Source organism: Vulpes lagopus, chromosome 8 (genome assembly GCF_018345385.1).
Source record: "Vulpes lagopus strain Blue_001 chromosome 8, ASM1834538v1, whole genome shotgun sequence".
NCBI classification, from domain to species: domain Eukaryota; kingdom Metazoa; phylum Chordata; class Mammalia; order Carnivora; family Canidae; genus Vulpes; species Vulpes lagopus.
Genome location: NC_054831.1, coordinates 128,603,081 through 128,621,258, shown reverse-complemented (window position 1 = coordinate 128,621,258; position 18,178 = coordinate 128,603,081). Strand labels below are relative to the sequence as shown.

At 45.5% G+C, this 18,178-nt stretch overlaps 1 protein-coding gene across 7 annotated transcripts in view; it reads right to left on the bottom strand.

Annotated features, from left to right (window-relative positions):
* The window catches only part of UBR4 (ubiquitin protein ligase E3 component n-recognin 4), a 133,976-nt gene that overhangs the window by 44,256 nt on the left and 71,542 nt on the right, over positions 1-18,178 (bottom strand). For 5 of the 7 annotated variants that reach the window (XM_041766729.1, XM_041766732.1, XM_041766733.1 and 2 more), the window contains 14 exons: positions 17,817-17,921; positions 16,115-16,252; positions 15,122-15,296; positions 10,499-10,595; positions 9,744-9,851; positions 9,169-9,285; positions 8,038-8,247; positions 5,641-5,790; positions 3,817-4,044; positions 3,053-3,131; positions 2,317-2,562; positions 1,363-1,531; positions 751-895; positions 109-194 (listed from right to left, as the gene is read on the bottom strand). In XM_041766729.1, coding sequence (XP_041622663.1) covers positions 109-194; positions 751-895; positions 1,363-1,531; positions 2,317-2,562; positions 3,053-3,131; positions 3,817-4,044; positions 5,641-5,790; positions 8,038-8,247; positions 9,169-9,285; positions 9,744-9,851; positions 10,499-10,595; positions 15,122-15,296; positions 16,115-16,252; positions 17,817-17,921 — 2,053 coding nt within the window. The remainder of the gene's footprint in view (positions 1-108; positions 195-750; positions 896-1,362; positions 1,532-2,316; positions 2,563-3,052; positions 3,132-3,816; positions 4,045-5,640; positions 5,791-8,037; positions 8,248-9,168; positions 9,286-9,743; positions 9,852-10,498; positions 10,596-15,121; positions 15,297-16,114; positions 16,253-17,816; positions 17,922-18,178) is intronic. The other 2 variants (XM_041766730.1, XM_041766734.1) reach the window with 2 other exon arrangements.

Sequence of the window (18,178 nt, the reverse complement as noted above, 5' to 3'; positions counted from 1 at the left end):
GGATTCGAAAACCAACTAGGCAGAGATGTATTGATTCTTATGTAAAGGCCAACCAATGTGGAGATAGCAACTGGGACTTCAAACAGGGAGAAAGCAGAACAAGCTCACTTGTAAATATTGGAGTTGGGATGGTTGGTAAGAATGTGGTTTTGGGTCCGCAGAATTTCCACAGCCTTCTGTGAATACTCCTTTAACTGCAACAGAAGTCAATAAAAAAAGGCCACAGTTAAAGCCCAAGGGAAAGTCTTACTGGCAAAGACTTTTGTCTTCTGCTGTCTAGCTGATACTGTCCAAGAAGCACCAGGCCTCTCAGCCTCCACGTAGAATCATACAAGGCTGGGCCTAACTCCTGCAAGTGTCCAACAATCTTTAGTGACAGCCATCTCTCCAGACCCTGTACATGAAAATAATTTCTATTCCCATGGAGAAGTCATGAAATGGTTATCCAATTGCAGAGACACTTTTAGGGATGTCATCAGGGCTGCCAGGAACACCTTCTTTCCTAAAGCAACTTTAATGGGATGCATTTTCCTCCCCACCTGATTACCTCCTGTTGGCTAAGGCAAATTGGGCCTGTACTTATTTGCTGACATATGTTATCTGTGTGGTACGCATGTTGGCAGTGCTTAACATACATCTAAAAAGATTTCACATATGCACCCCCTATGCGGGTTGATCATGTTCTTAACTCAAAAGAAAAAAAGGTCAAATATGCCAAGTCAGCCCCTCTGACCATACGTCAATTGTTACCTTCTTCTCTGTTTGTGGGGTTTTCAAGGAGAAATATCCTAGTAGGTCCACAAACTGGGCAGCCTTACGACCATAGGCTGGGAGTTCTGGCCATATGGACCACATCAGATCTAACAGGAGTTCCTGTTGAGATTTACTAGAGTTTCTGTGGATAAAGGATAGTTTGTATTACCAATCAGCAGAAAACCTTGTGGTTCTTTTTATTCATCAACTAGGCCCAAGTACCATTTTTATAGATATACATATCTACCTCCCCACAACCAGGGGTTAAGTTCGAATTGTTTCTGCACTCTTTTGGCAGTAGATCCTAACAGGCATAGCTCCAATCTTTCCTATCTCCAGAAGGTAGCCTAAAGAGTGAACCCTGGTTGCTTTACAAACTTGTAAACACAGCCCTCTCAGGAAAAATGATCATTTCTTACTTAAGACATCACTTTAACAGGCTAAAGGCAGATAACCTGATGCAGACGTCTATAATAGTCAAGAAGACCCAGGCTGATATAAATACTGACACTGGGACTGTGAATGTGTGATGTAAAGCAAGAAAGAACTACATTGTCCACTGGGATCCTGGACCCATGCAGACTGCCAAAATGAACCCTGGGACCCTACCTGTAGATATGCAGGGTCAGACAGTGGGCCTGCCAGCGCACCGAAGAAGAATTGGACTCTAACAGGAAACAACGCAGGAACTGAACCAAGGTCTCCTTATCTGCAAATTTGTTCAGCTGGTTCACCAGAGCTGTGCACAGCTGGTCCTCCTGGCTGCCTGAGCTCTCACCTGCAAAATCAGGGGAGGACTGAGGACTGGAAAGCAGGAAATGTGCTCTAGGGTCTCAAAGCTGTTATTACCAGATGGAGAGGGAGGCAGTTCAGTCCATTTCTAAGAGTTTCAACTAAATGATTCTAATTTGAAAACAACTTTAACTTGTTTACTGGAGAACAAAACGCCAGCCCCATATGAGACCAACAATAATACTGCTACCAAAAAAGTACAGGACGAAGTGCCGACACAGGCCTGGCCCTGAGCACACATACAGCTACCCTAGAGGGGGATCTCCTTTCAGGGGTTTGCTCCCTGAAACAGCTGTCTGAAGAATTAACTGGGAGAACGTAAACCGTCTGCACTGCTCTCCAACCTTAATCACCCATCCCAGGACTCCACGGACCATGAGAAACAGTAAAACAGAAAGGCTTTTGCCTTCCTGATAGTAAGAAATCAGCCAAAACGCTTCCATGTGTAGAGATTTAACAGTTTACCAGGCATGTTTACAAGCATCATTTGAGGCTCACAACCTCTCCACAAGGCAGGTGTCCTGTATTACTTCATGGGAAAACTTGGGTTACTAAAAATGTTTAGTGCACTCTGACATTTCTTTGGTATGGGAATCCACATGATCAAGGTGTAATTGACAATGGAACCAAAACTAGATACTGGACAGCCTCTGAGCTGTCAGGTCCTAGTAAATAGGGATAAAAGCCCTTTCCAAGGAGGACCATAAACCATGTGATCCAAGAAATCAGAACACATTGCCCTGGTCACCAAGGTAAGAGAGTAACGTTTACCCTCTTTCTCCTTTTCCTTTTCTTCTTTCTTGCTTTTCTTTGTAGACGACTTGGTCTGTGTCGTGGCCTGTCCAGAACTGGCAGCCACAGGGGCTGTGGAGGAGGAGGCACTCGAGGAGCCCGCCGAGGCTGCCAGCGCGGCAAGGACTTTGCTGCCACACAGGGCACAGGAGAGCAGCTGCAGCAGTACTGGGGACACCCCCTCATCCACCAGGAAGCTGACTTGGAGGAGGAAGTACAGGACGGCTGCAGGCAGAGGAGACGGGGCTCAGCTCAGAGACAAATGTGCTGGACAGACGTGCTACAGGGGCCACATCAGCACATGCTGGGACTGCCCCCACCCCATCAGCTGGTGTTCTGAATCCTCTCTACCAGATGCTGCCCAGAATTCACACCTTGTACACAAATAACCTAGTAAATGTCCTGACAGCTACCTAGCCCCACTTCTTTCAATAAGACGATTCTCTAACTCCACAGGCTCCTCTTTAGCTCTAGCTCCACAAACTAGAGGTCAGCTACTCCTACTCTGTGCCCCCCTAGTACCCCCAATTTTGCATCTGACCCTTATCAATCTCAAGTTTTGACTGGTCTTCTTAGCTAGGCAGAGTTCTAGCTATGTGTCTTGTTCACAGCCCTATCTCTGGCATCCAGTTCAGTGCTTGGCACAGGGCAGGCTTCAATAAGTACTTCTCAAAGGGATGAACGAATAGCCACTGAAAGGAGCTGCCCTGCTTACAATCGTCTTTGATGCAGAATTTCTGCCAGTTGACGGTTCGCTGGGCAGCAATCTCTGCACAAGCCTTCAGGTGCTCCATCTGAAAGGGAAACCAATTGCCAGAATGAGTAAGCCCACCAATTGGCCTGTGCCACACCTGCTCCCTTCAGGGTGATCCTGTGCCCCAGTGAGCCACCACACAAATGCCCTTTGTTTTCAGGGACCCTTCACACCACTCATTAACACAGCAGGAAAGATAGGCCATGATGGGAAACTATGATCCAGTTTCCCTTTTTTTCTTTTCTTCCTACCCTCCCAGTTTACTTTTCTCTTGTTGAAAAAACAACTGTAAGGACAAGAGTTTTAGAGTATACGTGATACCAAAGATATTCTCATCTAGAGGCTCCCATGCAATATATTCAGTTTGATCCCCAAAATCCAAACATCTTCAGACACATCATTTCTTTAGTATTCAAGGACAAAAATCAGAGATTTGCAAATTCCGGGTTGATCCTATCCATATGAGCCAATGACACAGGAATAAGCCCAAGCTACTCCTCCTCATGATGGAACCACTACCAAGTGGAGTGGGGATGGTGAGGGGGTTATCTCAGATCTTGAAGCCAACCACACTTAATATACATGTGATGGATCCACCCTGAACTCAACTGTGACTGCTGACATTCTCTGAGTACATAAAAGCCCTGTACCAATCCATCCTATTGCCCACCTGACTCTCATCACAAGCCCTCTCCCTATCCCACCATACCCCTCACCCCTCATACCAGGCTGATGAGTGTGTCATACTGCAAGGCAGAGCCTGAGCTGGCTGTAACCACACTTGCCCGGAGGAATATCCCTTGTTCCTCCAGCAGCTTCTTGATCCCACGCACGTGGGAGTCCAGGGTGTGCAAATCCCGGAGCTGGCGATACTTTTCCTTTGACCCACAGATGAAGAGCAGAAGTTTGCGGACTTGACGGCGCACAAAGGGAGTTTGCTGGATCATCAGGTACTTGAGAAGAAAGGCAACACAAAGAATTAAGGGCTCAGGAAGTGTACCACCAGTGGCTCCCTGGGCTTTCATGAACTGTTAGTGAAAAGTGGTAAGAAACACACACCAAGCTATTTCCTCATGGCCAAGCTAGCCTCCGGTGAACTTCAGTATTCCTGATAGGGGCATGAGAAAGCTGTCAAAGAGGGAGAAACAGTAATATTCCTGCTCTCTTACTGGGAAGGTTCTGGAATCTACAGGGAAGCTAGCCTCTGCTCTAGCATACCCAGAGTGAAATGATCAGGAAAACATACTCAGAATCTCTCTTTCAGGTTAAAGAGGTGGAGAAGAGGTTGAGTTGTTCCATCCATATAACCTGAAATGGTCACTATGGGTATGCTAATAGGCTATTCTTCCCAGAGTTAATCTCAAGCTTGCTGTGATGGCAGCTAATCCCTCAGCTGCCTCTAACCCCACCCATCACACACTGCTCTGCAATAGCCAGTTCAGAAGTGTACTAACTATGCTTCTCTGACAGCTGGCTCCCCCTCAAGTCCTGCCAATAGGGAACAAAAACAGGCATGAGAGGGTGCAAGGAAAAACCATTAGCTCCTTCCTGTCTGCCTGCTATCTTGGCAGCAGCCCTTCGCTCTGGCAGCCTCCATCAGCTCTTTGGTGTTTAAGGACAAACCATCCACAATTGGTTCTAATCATCAGCATCTTCCCATACTTCCAGAATCAACTGCATCATGTCCTCTCAGAGCTCCTGGGATACCAGCTACAGCACCCCTCCTCAGGCCCACCAGGCCAATTCCACTTCAGACACAGGGCTTCTGATGGCTGCTGCCTACAGTTACTGTCTCTGTGTTCACTGTGGGTGTTTTTTGTTTTTTTTTTTTTGGTTCTTCAATGACCGTTCAACCAGTTCCCTGTGTTAAAATCTCTGTAATTTAGTCTATTTTCTGTTTCCAGAGAGAGTCCCAAATTATTAAACCCATTCCTTACCATCATGGCAAAAAAAGTTAAATACACAGAATCAGAAACTAAAGCTATAGCTTGTTTTGACATCCATCTTCCATGGTTTCACCATTCAGCACACCTGGGAAAAGACCTACACAGTGTGAGGGGTGCTACTGGGGGAAACACTTCTGCCGGTGAGGACGGAAGGAGGCCATAAAGGCTGTCAGAGCCAGGGCGCCTAGGTGGCTCAGTTGGTTAAACTTCTGCCTTTGGCTCAGGTCATGATCCTGGGTCCTGGGATCGAGCTCTGCATCAGGCTCCCTGCTCAGTGGGAAGTCTGACTCTCTGGCTCCTTCTGCCTCTCCCCCTGACTCATGCACATGCATGTGCTCACTCTCAAATAAATATTTTTTAAAAAGGCTGTCACAGGGCAGCCCAGTGGCTCAGCGGTTTAGTGCCACCTTCAGCCCAGGGCATGATCCTGGAGACCCGAGATCGAATCCCATGTCAGGCTCCCTGCATGGAGTCTGCCTCTCTCTCTCTCTCTCTCTATCTCTGTGTGTGTGTTCTCATGAATAAATAAATAAAATCTTAAAAAAAAAAAAGCTGTCACAACTGATGTGTTCTTTCCTCCCCACTGCCTGGGCCTTCACTTACCTCTGAGAGAAAGTAAAACCACGAATGATCAAAGACAGGAGGTGGGATTCTAGAGTTGGTGTCGGCAATCTTCTTGATTTGGTAAGGAAGCCTCAGGACCATCTCTGTGAGAAGCTGAGTGTAGGCCTCAAATACATCAGCAGCATGACCCTGTGGGAAGAACATCTGCGTAAGAACCTGCAACGGACAATTGTCCACGGCCACAGTTTGGAAAAGGGCTGGCTTACTGCTCATTAGGCATAGCTTATATTGGAGCTGGTAAACAGTACCTTCCAAAGCTGGGGCCATCACGGCCTGACAGCTTGGTTTAAACCTAGCAAGGACCCAGGGCTCCAGGGGACACAGATCTCACTTGTCCTCAAAGTTCCAAAATTTCACACTGTGGACTTTGCACTGATTATACTCTGCTTACACGAAAATTAAACTTCTAATGGGAAAAAATGGGGAAAACAGTGGTGGTGGAGGATTTCTGACTTTCTCTGAGAGATGCACGGTCTATTCCCTAGAACCAAAACCTTCTAGGATAAGAGACAATTAAATAAACCAGAACAGGGGGACCTGGGTGGCTCAGTTGGTTAAGCAACCAATTCTTGATTTGGGCTCAGGTCATGATCTCAGGGTTCTGGGATGGAGCTCTGCCTCAGGCTCTGTGCTCAGAGGGGAGTCTGCTTGAAGATTCCCTCTCCCTCTTCCTGTGCCCCTCCCCTCACCTGCATGCATGACCGTACACCGCACACGCGCTCTCTCTCTCTTTCTGAAATAAATAAGTCTTTTAAAAATAAATAAATGAATCAGGGTGGCTAGGATCACTTAAGTGGCAGTTGTCCTGCAGGCTGCATGGTTCTGGAAAAAGCCTGCAAGAGTTTGGGGCACAATGTGTCTCATATATTGAATCGCCAGTTACTCAAGTCTTTGCCAAGCACTGGGGGTGCAAACAAGGGGAAGCTTCCACATGTGTGCACAGGGCTCTCTGGGGACCTGGGGAAAAGCCATTTTGACCCCACTTGTAGGAAGGGCATTTTGGGGAGGGTTTTCCCAGGATCCAGTGTGTGAGCTGGGTCTTAAAGGACTAGCAATTAGCTTAGAGGGGAAGAAGTGATTACAGAGGGAGAGAAATGCAGGAGAACAGAAAGCAAGAAGGCAGCATGCCACATCTGGGGTGCTGTAGTAACACAGCTAGAGAAAGAAGATGGCTGGGTCCTCAAAAGAACTTTCTGACCCCAAATTCACTGAAAACCAACAAAGGGTTAAAAGAGTAGAAGGACATGATGTGATTCACATTTTACACCTGTTATATACCCTGTCTTAGTCAAACCAGTTGGGAGTGTGCATTGAGGAGCATAGCTCGAGCCACCCCCAAATGCAAATGTGCAGAAGTGGGGGTGATGACTAACCCAGACCGGACCAGCAGGCGCCTAGCACTGGGCTTTACTATGTCACAGCACAACGACCCCACACAGGAGACCCCATGTGGAGTCTCATTTTCCAGGTATGAACCTGAGGCATGCAAAAGCCACACGTAACTTGTCTGAGCTTCATGGCTAGAAAGTGGGAATGCCTGTTCTCAAACTCACCTGATCAGAAAGCCCATCTTCTATTTTTTTTTTTTTTTTTTTTTAGATTCTATTGATTTACTCCTGAGAGACACAGAAAAAGAGACAAAGACACCAGGCAGAGGGAAGGAGAAGCAAGCTCCATGCAAGGAGCCTGATGTGTGACACGATCCTGGGAATCCAGGATCACTCCCTGAGCCATAGGCAGATGCTCAACCGCTAAGCCACCCAGGCATCCCAGAAAGCCCATTTTTCTAAACCAACTCCCTACTAAAGGGCCTCTGACACCAGCAGGGGGAGTCCCCCCCCACCCCCCACACAGACACGATCCACCTCTGACATTACCCCGTGCCTTCTCACCTTTTTCTTTCCTTTTTTTTTTTTTTTTTAAAGATTTTATTTATTCATGATAGAAAGAGAGACAGAGAGACACACAGAGAGAGAGGCAGAGACACAGGCAGAGGGAGAAGCAGGCTCCATGCAGGGAGCCCGATGTGGGACTCGACCCTGGGTCTCCAGGATCGTGCCCCGGGCCAAAGGCAGGCGCTAAACCGCTGAGCCACCCAGGGATCCCTCTCACCTTTTTCTAATGAGCTTATTAATGTCAAAGGACAGGCCTGTCTGATTTCATTCAGTTCCACTTTACAAAGTGATAGGACTCTGAACCCCAGTAGGTTGGGAGAAGTGGTCATCCACTAAACTGCCTTGAAAGCAAAGTCCCCCAAGGCACACAGTCTGCCTCTTGCAACTCCTTGTCCTTGAATCCTTCACTGTACTCATGGAGAGTGAAGAGAATGCTCTGGAGGAAGGCAGGAGCAGTCCTCTGTTCAGGGAAAGGCCTCACCTTCACATACTGGCGGAGGAAGAACGGGCTCATGTCGGGTGGGGACGAAGTTGTGTGTGGTTTCAGCAATTGGCTAGTAGCCACCGGCTCCTCATCATTCTGCTGGCTCTTCCAGTATTCTAGCAGGGATTTGAGCACATGCAGGCAGTAGTCCACGGCGCCAGAGCTCAGCAGGGCCGCTGCTGTGGCGCTGGAGATGAGGGAAGATGACTGGGGGCAACAGGGAGGGGGTCAGACCGGCTTATAAGAGAACTGGGCAAGGGTGGGGGATAGAACTGGTGCCAGCCTCAGAGTGGGCTATTGGGGGGAGTGAGTCTGTCTCCTGAGTTAGAAGTCTCCCCACTAACTCAAACACTCCCCACAAACTCTCTCCAATAAAGGCATGGTAAGAGCTGGTCAAACCCAATCCCCAGCTCTACTCATCATCACACACGTGCTAGAGGCCAAGGGAACAAGGACTGGACAACCCTTCTCCCGGGAGGGGCAGGTTGTCTTCTTCCCTTAGGCAATTAGAAAAGAAGCCCATTTCAAGAAAGAGAGGGAAAACTTTCCACTATAAGCACCTCTCAGCACCCCACCCTCCCCATAGGGGCTCTCTCCCACCAAACTGGCTTCTAAAGGAGATGGGGTAAGTGATCACACGAAGAGAAAAGCCACTGTAAATAAAACCATTAGGAGAGCCTTGCAAATCCCAGCAAACCCCACAGCTCATAAGCTCATTAAGATTGGATGCAGTTCAGTCTCCGTTTCTACCTTCTCTGCTTTGTGTTAATCTCCTTTCCACCACACACACACTGCTTTCTCTCTGCTTTATTACCATACCTTATAGCAACACACAGTAGGGGAATCCTCTTAGCCACCCTGCGCCTTGCAGAACAGTCCCCTCCTTTCAATAATGGAACTTCCAAAAACCCTGTAACCCTTCCATTGGAGGAACTGCTGGCAAAGATCAGGGCTTGGAAGAGATTCTGAAAAAGGTGGCAGCTCTGCTCTTAAAGAGGTGACAGCTTAGAATCCTTCTCCTCTAGAGCGACAACAGCATATTCTAACTATCACCTCTGCCCTCAGCCCTAGCACCAACCAGACAATCCTCTTACCTTCCCCACACCCCTGTGCTCAAAGTGATAGTACCTCACATATAGAAGACTTGGATCCAGATTTGGTCCGGGACATGAAGACACTCAGGAGTCTCATTACTACCAGATGGACTTCATTCAAGGCACTGCGCTCATTCTTCCTGGAGACGTCCTGAAGAAAGGAACAGAGCCCAGGAGCCCACGCTTACTTTAAGCTTGAGGCATCCTCTTAACAAGGTTCCCTTCAGCCTATCACCACTAACTGTTCCTCACATGAAATCAGAGTCAAAATGGGTGCCAACGCCTCCATGGAATACATCTGGATTACCTAGAGTCCAACACGCTTAAAAAGCTGTATTAAGATACAAACAACCAATTTGCTGTTTTCAGCTTGGGGAGCTACAAAGGTCTGTAGAGGCAGGGACTTGGTCCGTTCCTCATTTACGTCTAGATCTAACAGGAAATCTAGGCCAAAACAGGCACTGCCAACATTTTTGTTGAACCAACAGAACTGGAGCCCTTAGTGGGTGGTTACTCTGAAATGATGTGAAGTCCCTCTAAGAGAAGGATGACAAGCCATGAACAGACCTCAGTCTCTGTTTCTCACATGGCCGGACTCACCAGTCTTACCTTTTTGTCCATGCCCAGTTCAGCAATCAGCTGGGAGAGCAGGTTGTCCAGGGCCCCCTTGTCTTTCTCATCTTCTCCATCCAGGTCTGTAGTGAGCATCAGGATGACCTGGAAGTCAAGAGAGGTGTAACATGAGCACCAGGACCCTAGAAAAAACTCTAAAGGCAGGGGGGTTCAGAAGAAATCCCAATCTTCCTGACTGCCCTGTCAACCATAACTGTAATCCATGAAAAGGTCCTAAATCCAAAGTTTAAGTGTCCAGAGTCAGAAAAAGAGTCCAATTTTGGTATATGCCATATGTAGCATCACAAAAATGTTTTGCAAAGAGTGTGCAAAACGAATTGACTAAACTACATTATAACCAACCAAGGTGGCTTGACAAGAGCAGTGTGTAATGTCAAAAGTAAAGAATTTTCTGCCTAAGAGGAAGGCAGCTAGTAAGAGAATACTACCAGACCACATTCCAACACTGTGTTAATAAAGTCTCACTACACACTAAGAATCTCTGGGACGGACATCTGCTCCCAACTCTGTCAATAACTAGCTGGATGACTGCAGACATCTTTTTAAATTCTCTGAACCTTGGCCTTTTCACCTAGAGAGTTAAGGGCTAGAACTTGCAATTCAAAATTGCATTCAATTACTCTATAACCTAACACCAAACAAAGCCCTACAGAGCTTCTAAAGGAGAGACGTGAGCATGCTGAAGGATGGTCCAACCATAATGTGACAGACCCAGGGGAACTGCGGGATACCTGCATGTACGGGATGGCCCGGACACCTCCAACATTTCGTAACTGGGGCAAGGTTTGCAGTAGTCTCTCCAACAGCATCAGACGGACCATGTGCAGCCTAAAAGGCCAAGGAAAATACATGAGATGTGAGCTAGTTCACAACCACTAACCAGCTGGATATAGTTCTTTCCTCCTGCCACCAAAGTAAACAAGGAGTCTACTGCTTAGGAATAATCCGACCATTAGCAACACGTTCAGAAATACCTATTTGGTATACCACCAACACAGAAGGAGAAATCTCACTCTGTTAAAAGGAACACGCTATTCCAAAATACAACTGATGGCCCTGAAAACTTGATACAGGAAAAGTTAAAAATATTTTTCAAGCAATCAGCCCTAGTTGTTTTCAGTAGCAAAACCAAACCTTCAGTAGTACGCTCTATAGCTTTTTCCAACACATGGTGCAATTCTGCCTCCAAGCATTATCTTTTGGGATCCTTCCAACTACATACAAAGCCTACATCGTCTGGTTGCACAGTGACCCAGCCCTTCCTTTTTTCTTGCTTCCCGGAAGGACCAGCACTGCTTTACACCCTCTCAACTTGCCTACCTACCTACCTTTCCTTTTTCTTAGTGGAAAATTCAATTTCAACACCACCCTTTCCACACTGGACCATGACTTCTCCCATGTATTCAGTTGGGCACTAACTAGCCTTCTTCATCTAAAGATACACAGCTGGGCTTTTCTACTAAATGTGTGCTTCTGGATCTCTAGTGAACATAACTGATTCAAGAGAGGACCAAAATGATAATTCATTAGGGTCTTGCTAACAATCTGGTTGGCAATCTCACCTAACACACAATCTTACACAGATGAAGAGCTCATTTACTCAATGGCTTCACTCTCATAGTTTGTTTTTGCTTCATTTAACTTTACACCTGTATAAAATAAACCACAATACCTACACATGCATAAAAAAAGTGATTTTAATGTATTAACATATCTTAGGAGATAACCAAAATATTTTCAAAATAATAAAAGCTTGAATCAAAGTATGGGATCTTACTTGATAAAAGACCATGATTCCAAAAATAACTCGAATGAGCTAATAATAACAGTCCCTCAGAATACAGTCACACATAAAAGCTCACACACACATCCGGAGAATAAAGCAAGCTGTATGGGTACCACAAATAAGAACTGCTCAGGAATGTATAAGATATAACAAAGAAGTAATAGAATAGTAGCAGTTCAAATTTAGCAGGTCAGCTTATACTTGCAGAATAAAACATAGCAAGCGTTGAGGTGGATGAAAATCTTCAGATTGGCAGGATATACTTGTGAATACACATATATAAAAGAAAAAAAATCAACAAAATGCAAAGAATGTGGACCTGGACCAAGACATTGCCAGACTGTTGGCTTTTTAAACTCTTAGATAATACTCTTTAAAAATCTGACCAAAAAAAAAAAAAAAAACTGACAAAAAAAATTAACCTTATACCAAAAATTGAAATTTCCTTTTCTTTAGTGACTTCAAATAAAAACAAGCTAATTATATTATTTAAAACAAGTCATTCAACAATTGTTCAATTAACTTATCCCTGGGAAAAAAAGTTAACTTAAAACCACTTTAGAGACTTCTATTACTAATAGTTAAGTTACCTAAAATGGTCCTCCTAAAAAAAAGAACATCCTTTTTTCTTTTCTTAAAGATTTATTTACTTATTTGTTCATGAGAAACACAGAGAGAGACAGAGACACACATAGAGGGTGAAGCAGGCTCCCTCCCCATGGGGAGCCCACTGTGGGACTTGATCCAGAGACCCCAGGATCACGACCTGAGCCAAAGGCAGATGTTCAACCGCTGAGCTACCCAGGCATCCCAAGAACATCATTTTAGAAGCAATGTTGAATCTCAAAAAACTTGAAAGGACTGAAATCACTTAGTATGTTCCCCAACCATAGTAAATTAAACTATAAATTAGTAACAAAAATAATTAGAAAATCCTCAAAAGTTTGGAAATCTAACAACATACTTCTAAATATCCCAGTGGCTGGGATCCCTGGGTGGCGCAGCGGTTTGGCGCCTGCCTTTGGCCCAGGGCGCGATCCTGGAGACCTGGGATCGAATCCCACATCGGGCTCCCGGTGCATGGAGCCTGCTTCTCTCTCTGCCTATGTCTCTGCCTCTCTCTCTCTCTGTCTGTGACTATAACAAACAAACAAACAAACAAATAAATAAATATTTAGATATCCCAGTGGCTAAAGATGGAAGCTTACAACAGAATTTAGAAACATTCTGAACTGAACAGCAATAAAAATACAACACCTCAAAATATGTGGGCCCCAGCCAAAGCAGAGTTTAAAGGGAAGTGCAGAGAGAAATATTTAGCTTCAAATATGCATTTAAAATGAAAGGTTTAAAATAAGCTTCCATCTTCTTAAGCTAAAAAAAAAAAATTAAACCCCCAAAAATAAGGTACTATAAAAGCTTAGAAAGCACAGAAAGAAATATTAAGAATAGAAATAAAACAGAGAGCAGGCATAGCACACACAAAAAAATCAAAGCTAAAGGTTTTCTTTTTTTATAGATTTTACTTATTCATGACAGACAGTCATGCAGGGAGCCTGATGTGGGACTTGATCCTGGGATTCCAGGATCACACCCTAGGCCGAAGGCAGGTGCCAAACCGCTGAGCCACCTAAAAGTTCCTTATAAAGTTGGCAGCTCCAAGCAAAACGGACTTTTGAATAGAGAACAAACATGTAAGTTACCATCAGAAATGAAAAATAGATGTATCACTACAGACCCTAAAGACGTTAAAAGGATGATTTTTTTAAAAAAAGGTAATGGGGTCTCCTGGGTGGCTCCAACGAATAGCCATCTGATTCTTGAATTTAGCTTAGGTCATGATCTCAGGGTCTGGGATCAAGCCCTGAATTGTGCTCTGTGCTCAGCATGGAGTCTGCTTGAGATCTTTTCTCTCGCTCTGCCCTCCCCTCCAACTTTCACATGCATGCATGCTCTCTAAAATAAATAAATCTTTAAAAAATGGTTATGAGCAACTTTATGCCAATAAAATTGATAACTTAAATAAAATGAACAAATTCCTCAAAAAGCACAACATATCAAAACTGACACAAGAAGCAGAAATAATTCTGTATCATTTAAAGAATGAATCTGTAATTTTAAATGTTCCCTTAAAGAAAGTCCAGACTCAGACTCTGCTGCCAAATTTTTACAAGAGTTTATAGATGAAATAATACCACTTATCACAGAAACTCTTTTTTTCTTCTTGCTTCCAAGAGTTGCACACTTAAGCAACTGAGCCACCCAGGTGCCCCCTATATATTTTTTGATGCTCATATAGATCTTAAAAAGCTATAACTAATTAAGCACAGAGAATTTTTTTTAAAGAAAAAAAAAACAACATTATGAGACATGGAAAAGAGAATATGACCATAAAACATCTACTTAAATAGAATCCTTAGGAAGAAAAATGACAGAAAGTGAGGCAGAAGCAGTATCTGAGAAGATTAATAGATAAGACTTTCCTAGAATAAAAGACACTAACCCAAACATTCCAGATTCCCAAAGACCACTAAGGAGAACAAATGTAAAGAAATCCATCCTGGGGTACCTGGCTAGCTTAAACTCAAGTCATGATCTTGGGGTCCTGAGATTTATAGTCCCACATCTGGCTCCCTGCTCAGCAGGGAGTCTGCTTCTCCTTCTCCCTTTGTCCACCACCACTCGTATTCTCTCTCAAATAAATAAACAAAATTTAAAAAAAGAAGGAAGGAAGGAAGGAAGCAAGGAAGGAAGGAAGGAAGGAAGGAAGGACTCTACCCTAACTATATCTTAAAAACAATGACAAAATAAAGATCTTATAAGCAGCAATAAGGATCCTATTTTCAAAGAAGCAATGAAAGTGACTTCTAACTGGCAATAACAGGGGATATCATTTTCAATTTGGGAGGAGAAAAACTATCAGCACAAAACCAAATAGCCATCGAAAATATGTCCACAAGGGGCGGGGGGCGAGGCGGGCGGGGACCTGGCGGGGCGCTGGCGGGGGGGGGGCCGCAGGGGCCAGGGGACCCCCGCGAGCAAAAAAAAGAAAAGAAAATATGTCCACAAAATGTTAGCTGAATGAAGACATTTCCAGACTAAGAAAACCTGTGATTTTATAAATAGTGGTCCTCCCCTAAAGGAAAATCTAAATGACACACCTCAAGAAGAAATGATCCCAGACAGAAAGTCTGAACATACAAGCAATGTTGAACACAGAAAGTGGGAAATGTGTGAGTAAATCTGAACATTGACCACATAAACAACATGAAACATTAACAAACAATCCATTGAAAGCTTCAAAAACCTTTTTGAAAAAGAATTAAAATACACAAAAATAGCTTAATTGGTACGAAGGGGCCAAGTCTTCTAAGGTTCTCTATATCTTGTAGGAAGAAGATGCAGCTGTGAGTTAACTTGAGTTTTGGGTTAAGTTCAATGTACATACTGAAATGATCAGGATAACCACCAGGAGACTAGAAACACTCCACCTTCTGCAACTAATCCATCATCTTAGTCCTGAAATATTCTCCCATAGCCTCTTGACTGCAAATGGCCAAGTCCTAACCTGTTGCTAGTGTGGACATCGCCTTCCCCTTCCCCTTCTCCTTCTCCCTCGGAGCCATCTCCTTCCTGGTGTCCAGTGGTGGTGCTGATGGCGCCAGTGCTTGAGCTGACACTTCCTGGTCCAGCTGGGTGCCCCTCCACTGTGGCATCACCGTAAGCACTACTCCGGCCAGATACTAGAGGGAAATAGTTAAAAAGGTGGGAATCAAGTCCCCCAGCATGACGGAATCCAATGCACACTCAAGTCAGTAATAGTTCAGAGATACCTGATAGCTTTAGAGAATTTTTTCTTCTGTGGGCAAAAGAGAATAAATAAGGACTTTCAAGATTCTGGCCCTACAACAGTATGCTGTAAGACTCCCCCGGTAGCAACTCATCCCTGACGGCATATAAGATCCACCTACTAGAACAATCTCTGCTGCTGCTAAATTTCCATCTCCTAACCCAGAGGAAATGTACACTGACTTGGGAATCTAGAAATTGTCAGCTACTCTTAATCCCCTCCATAAAATATTTTCACATCCAATTTTTAACCACAGACTGGTTTACAAGATCAAACCAAAATTGCACGCTTCCTCATTCTAGAGCCCTGCCTTATCAGCAGTAGACTATGAAAATGGCCTGCTATATTAACAGGACGACTGCCCAAAACAGCTTTCCCCAACAGAGGGGACAAAAGCCACAGTATGATGGACTTCAAGATCATACCATAACTGTTTTTGGACTACTCCTGATTCGGGATTAGCATGTCCTTGCCTTCTTCCAATAAGACACAGTTAAAAGCTCCCTATATAACGTTCAAACATTAACTATGGTGTGCCTAAATTCTTTTCGCTAAACATCTGAAACTCCAGGGTTGAGGTTAAATGAATTCCAGCAGAAGTTCGGAAGCCCTCAAAGCTGCCCTTTGTTGACACCAAAGCTAGGACCCAGGCAGAGATTCCCAGAGCGTTCCACCCCTGCCCAAGGAGATCAGGCCCCCCAGCCGCATTACCGCTGTGCTCGCCAGCCACCGAGTCCACGGCGCTTCCCCCACTCTCTGAGCCCACACTACCGCCGTGGTCAGCAGGGGAGGTCCGAAGGGTGGAGCCGTCAGTAGCTGCTGTGCTGCCCTCATCGTCGGAGGCTGGAGCTGAGAGAGTAACGAGAGCTGTTACAGGTAAAAACCCCTCCTGGGGGTGACAGCATCAAACCACATAGCGCAGAGGACACAGTGCAGTTTACATATCCTGTCATCAAAGGAAAAAGGGAAAGATTTGCTTTGCTGGTTCATCAGCAACAGGAACAAACACTATACACGGTGCGTAGCAAACGATACTGAGACAGAGGGAAACCCCAGTTTGCTGGGCATTTCCTTCACTGCTACACTATAGTGCAAGGAGACAGCGCAGAGATCCAACGAGAATCTGTGATATGATGGACGCTCAGGTTTCTAGCTAGAATGCCTCACGGCCACCATTGTCTAGGTGTTACTGACACCTGCTGAGATCAGAATCTACCCATTATCATTCAAAGCACAGAACTCTGAATTTTAATGAGATTTGTTTTTGCAATCAGTTAATTTGTGCTTCTGGTAGGAAATCACTTATCATGAGCTCTGGAATCAACTTCTGTTCATTTGTTTGTTTGGTCAGGTGGTCAAGAGGGGAGCTCATGGGGAAATTTCACCCCTCCACATCATCCTCCTCAGACGCTAAGAATGAAGCAAGGAAATCCCCCAGAGACAGCCACAGCATCCAGGATCAGGGCTGAGCTGAGACAGGAGGAAAATGCTGGATGAGATACATGGGGGAAGAAAGCCAAGACAGCCACAGAGCACAGGAGGAACACAATCGGCACACCACAACAGCCACCTCCAAGCCTGAGATGACAGCAGCTAACGAAAACTAAGAAAAGCAACACGCCACGGCAGCAGGTGAGAGGGGACAGCCAATGTCTCCCCCTTTCTCTTCTACAGGGTAAAACTCCCAAGAGAAGAGAAAAAAAGGGAGAAAATGAAGAAAGAAATACAGGGGAGCAGCACTCTGGAAAACTCTAAATCAACCCGGACATTCCTCAGTTGATTTTCCAGGGGATTATTCAGGTGTTCCCTCTTCCTCTATTTGGTCCAATTCTCTACTCAGGACATTTTTTTCCCTTATGAGATCAGCAAAGAGATTATGAGTGTAAAAAGCAAAACGAGGTCTGAAGAATTCCTATGCATTTTAACTCTCCATGAACCCCCCACTCCGAAGCTCACAGCCCCCTGATGGTGAGCCACGTTGACCTGGAGCAGGACTCAGCTTCTTGCAATTTCACTTTTATTTGTAAATGAAGAGAAAACAGGGAATGGTAGGAGCTCTATCTACTTCTCATTTCCCTTTTCGTGTTGTCTAAAACATTTGGACTCTGGTGCAGACCCCTGAAAGCTGTTACTGAAGCCCTACAGCCAACCACCCAGCAAGCCACTCTCTCGGCCTCTCCTTGGGGAACCAGCAGGAGCCAGGCAGCATGCAAAGTGTAAAGAAGCGGAGCCATGAGTGCCTTTGCCGAGCTGCATCACTGTGCCCTCCATACCCATATTTCTAATGCAAAGGCAGAAGCAGGAAGTCCAGAATGGCCTGTCAAAGCAGCTGCCCGTTCCACTCTCACAGCACTGGAAACAAGGCCAGAGGGTCCTGGGGCCCTGAGCCGTGCTCCTTGCTGTGGACAGTTACCTGATGCTGTGGTGTCAGAGAGGGTTCCTGCGTCCAGAGAGGAAGAGCTGGGTGCCTGGCCGGACAGCCCCAGGCTCTGCAGGCCCAGGGCACTGCTGCTGCTGCCTGGGAAACAAGTGGAGAGTGAGCACAGCATTCCCTCCAGACCCCATCCACAGTGCTGCTTTGGTCACCTGCTGCCCTCGCGAGTCTAAACTCACCAGCGTGTGACCCTCTCTGGCCTAGAGGAAGTTAAATCAACAGCCACCGCTGTCTACCCGAGTTTGGTTACAGACAGGGTGGAAGGCTTCCCTTGGCTCAAGCAGGACACAGGCCGGAGAAACCTAACAGATTTGGAAGGAAATAATCCCAAAGACCAAACT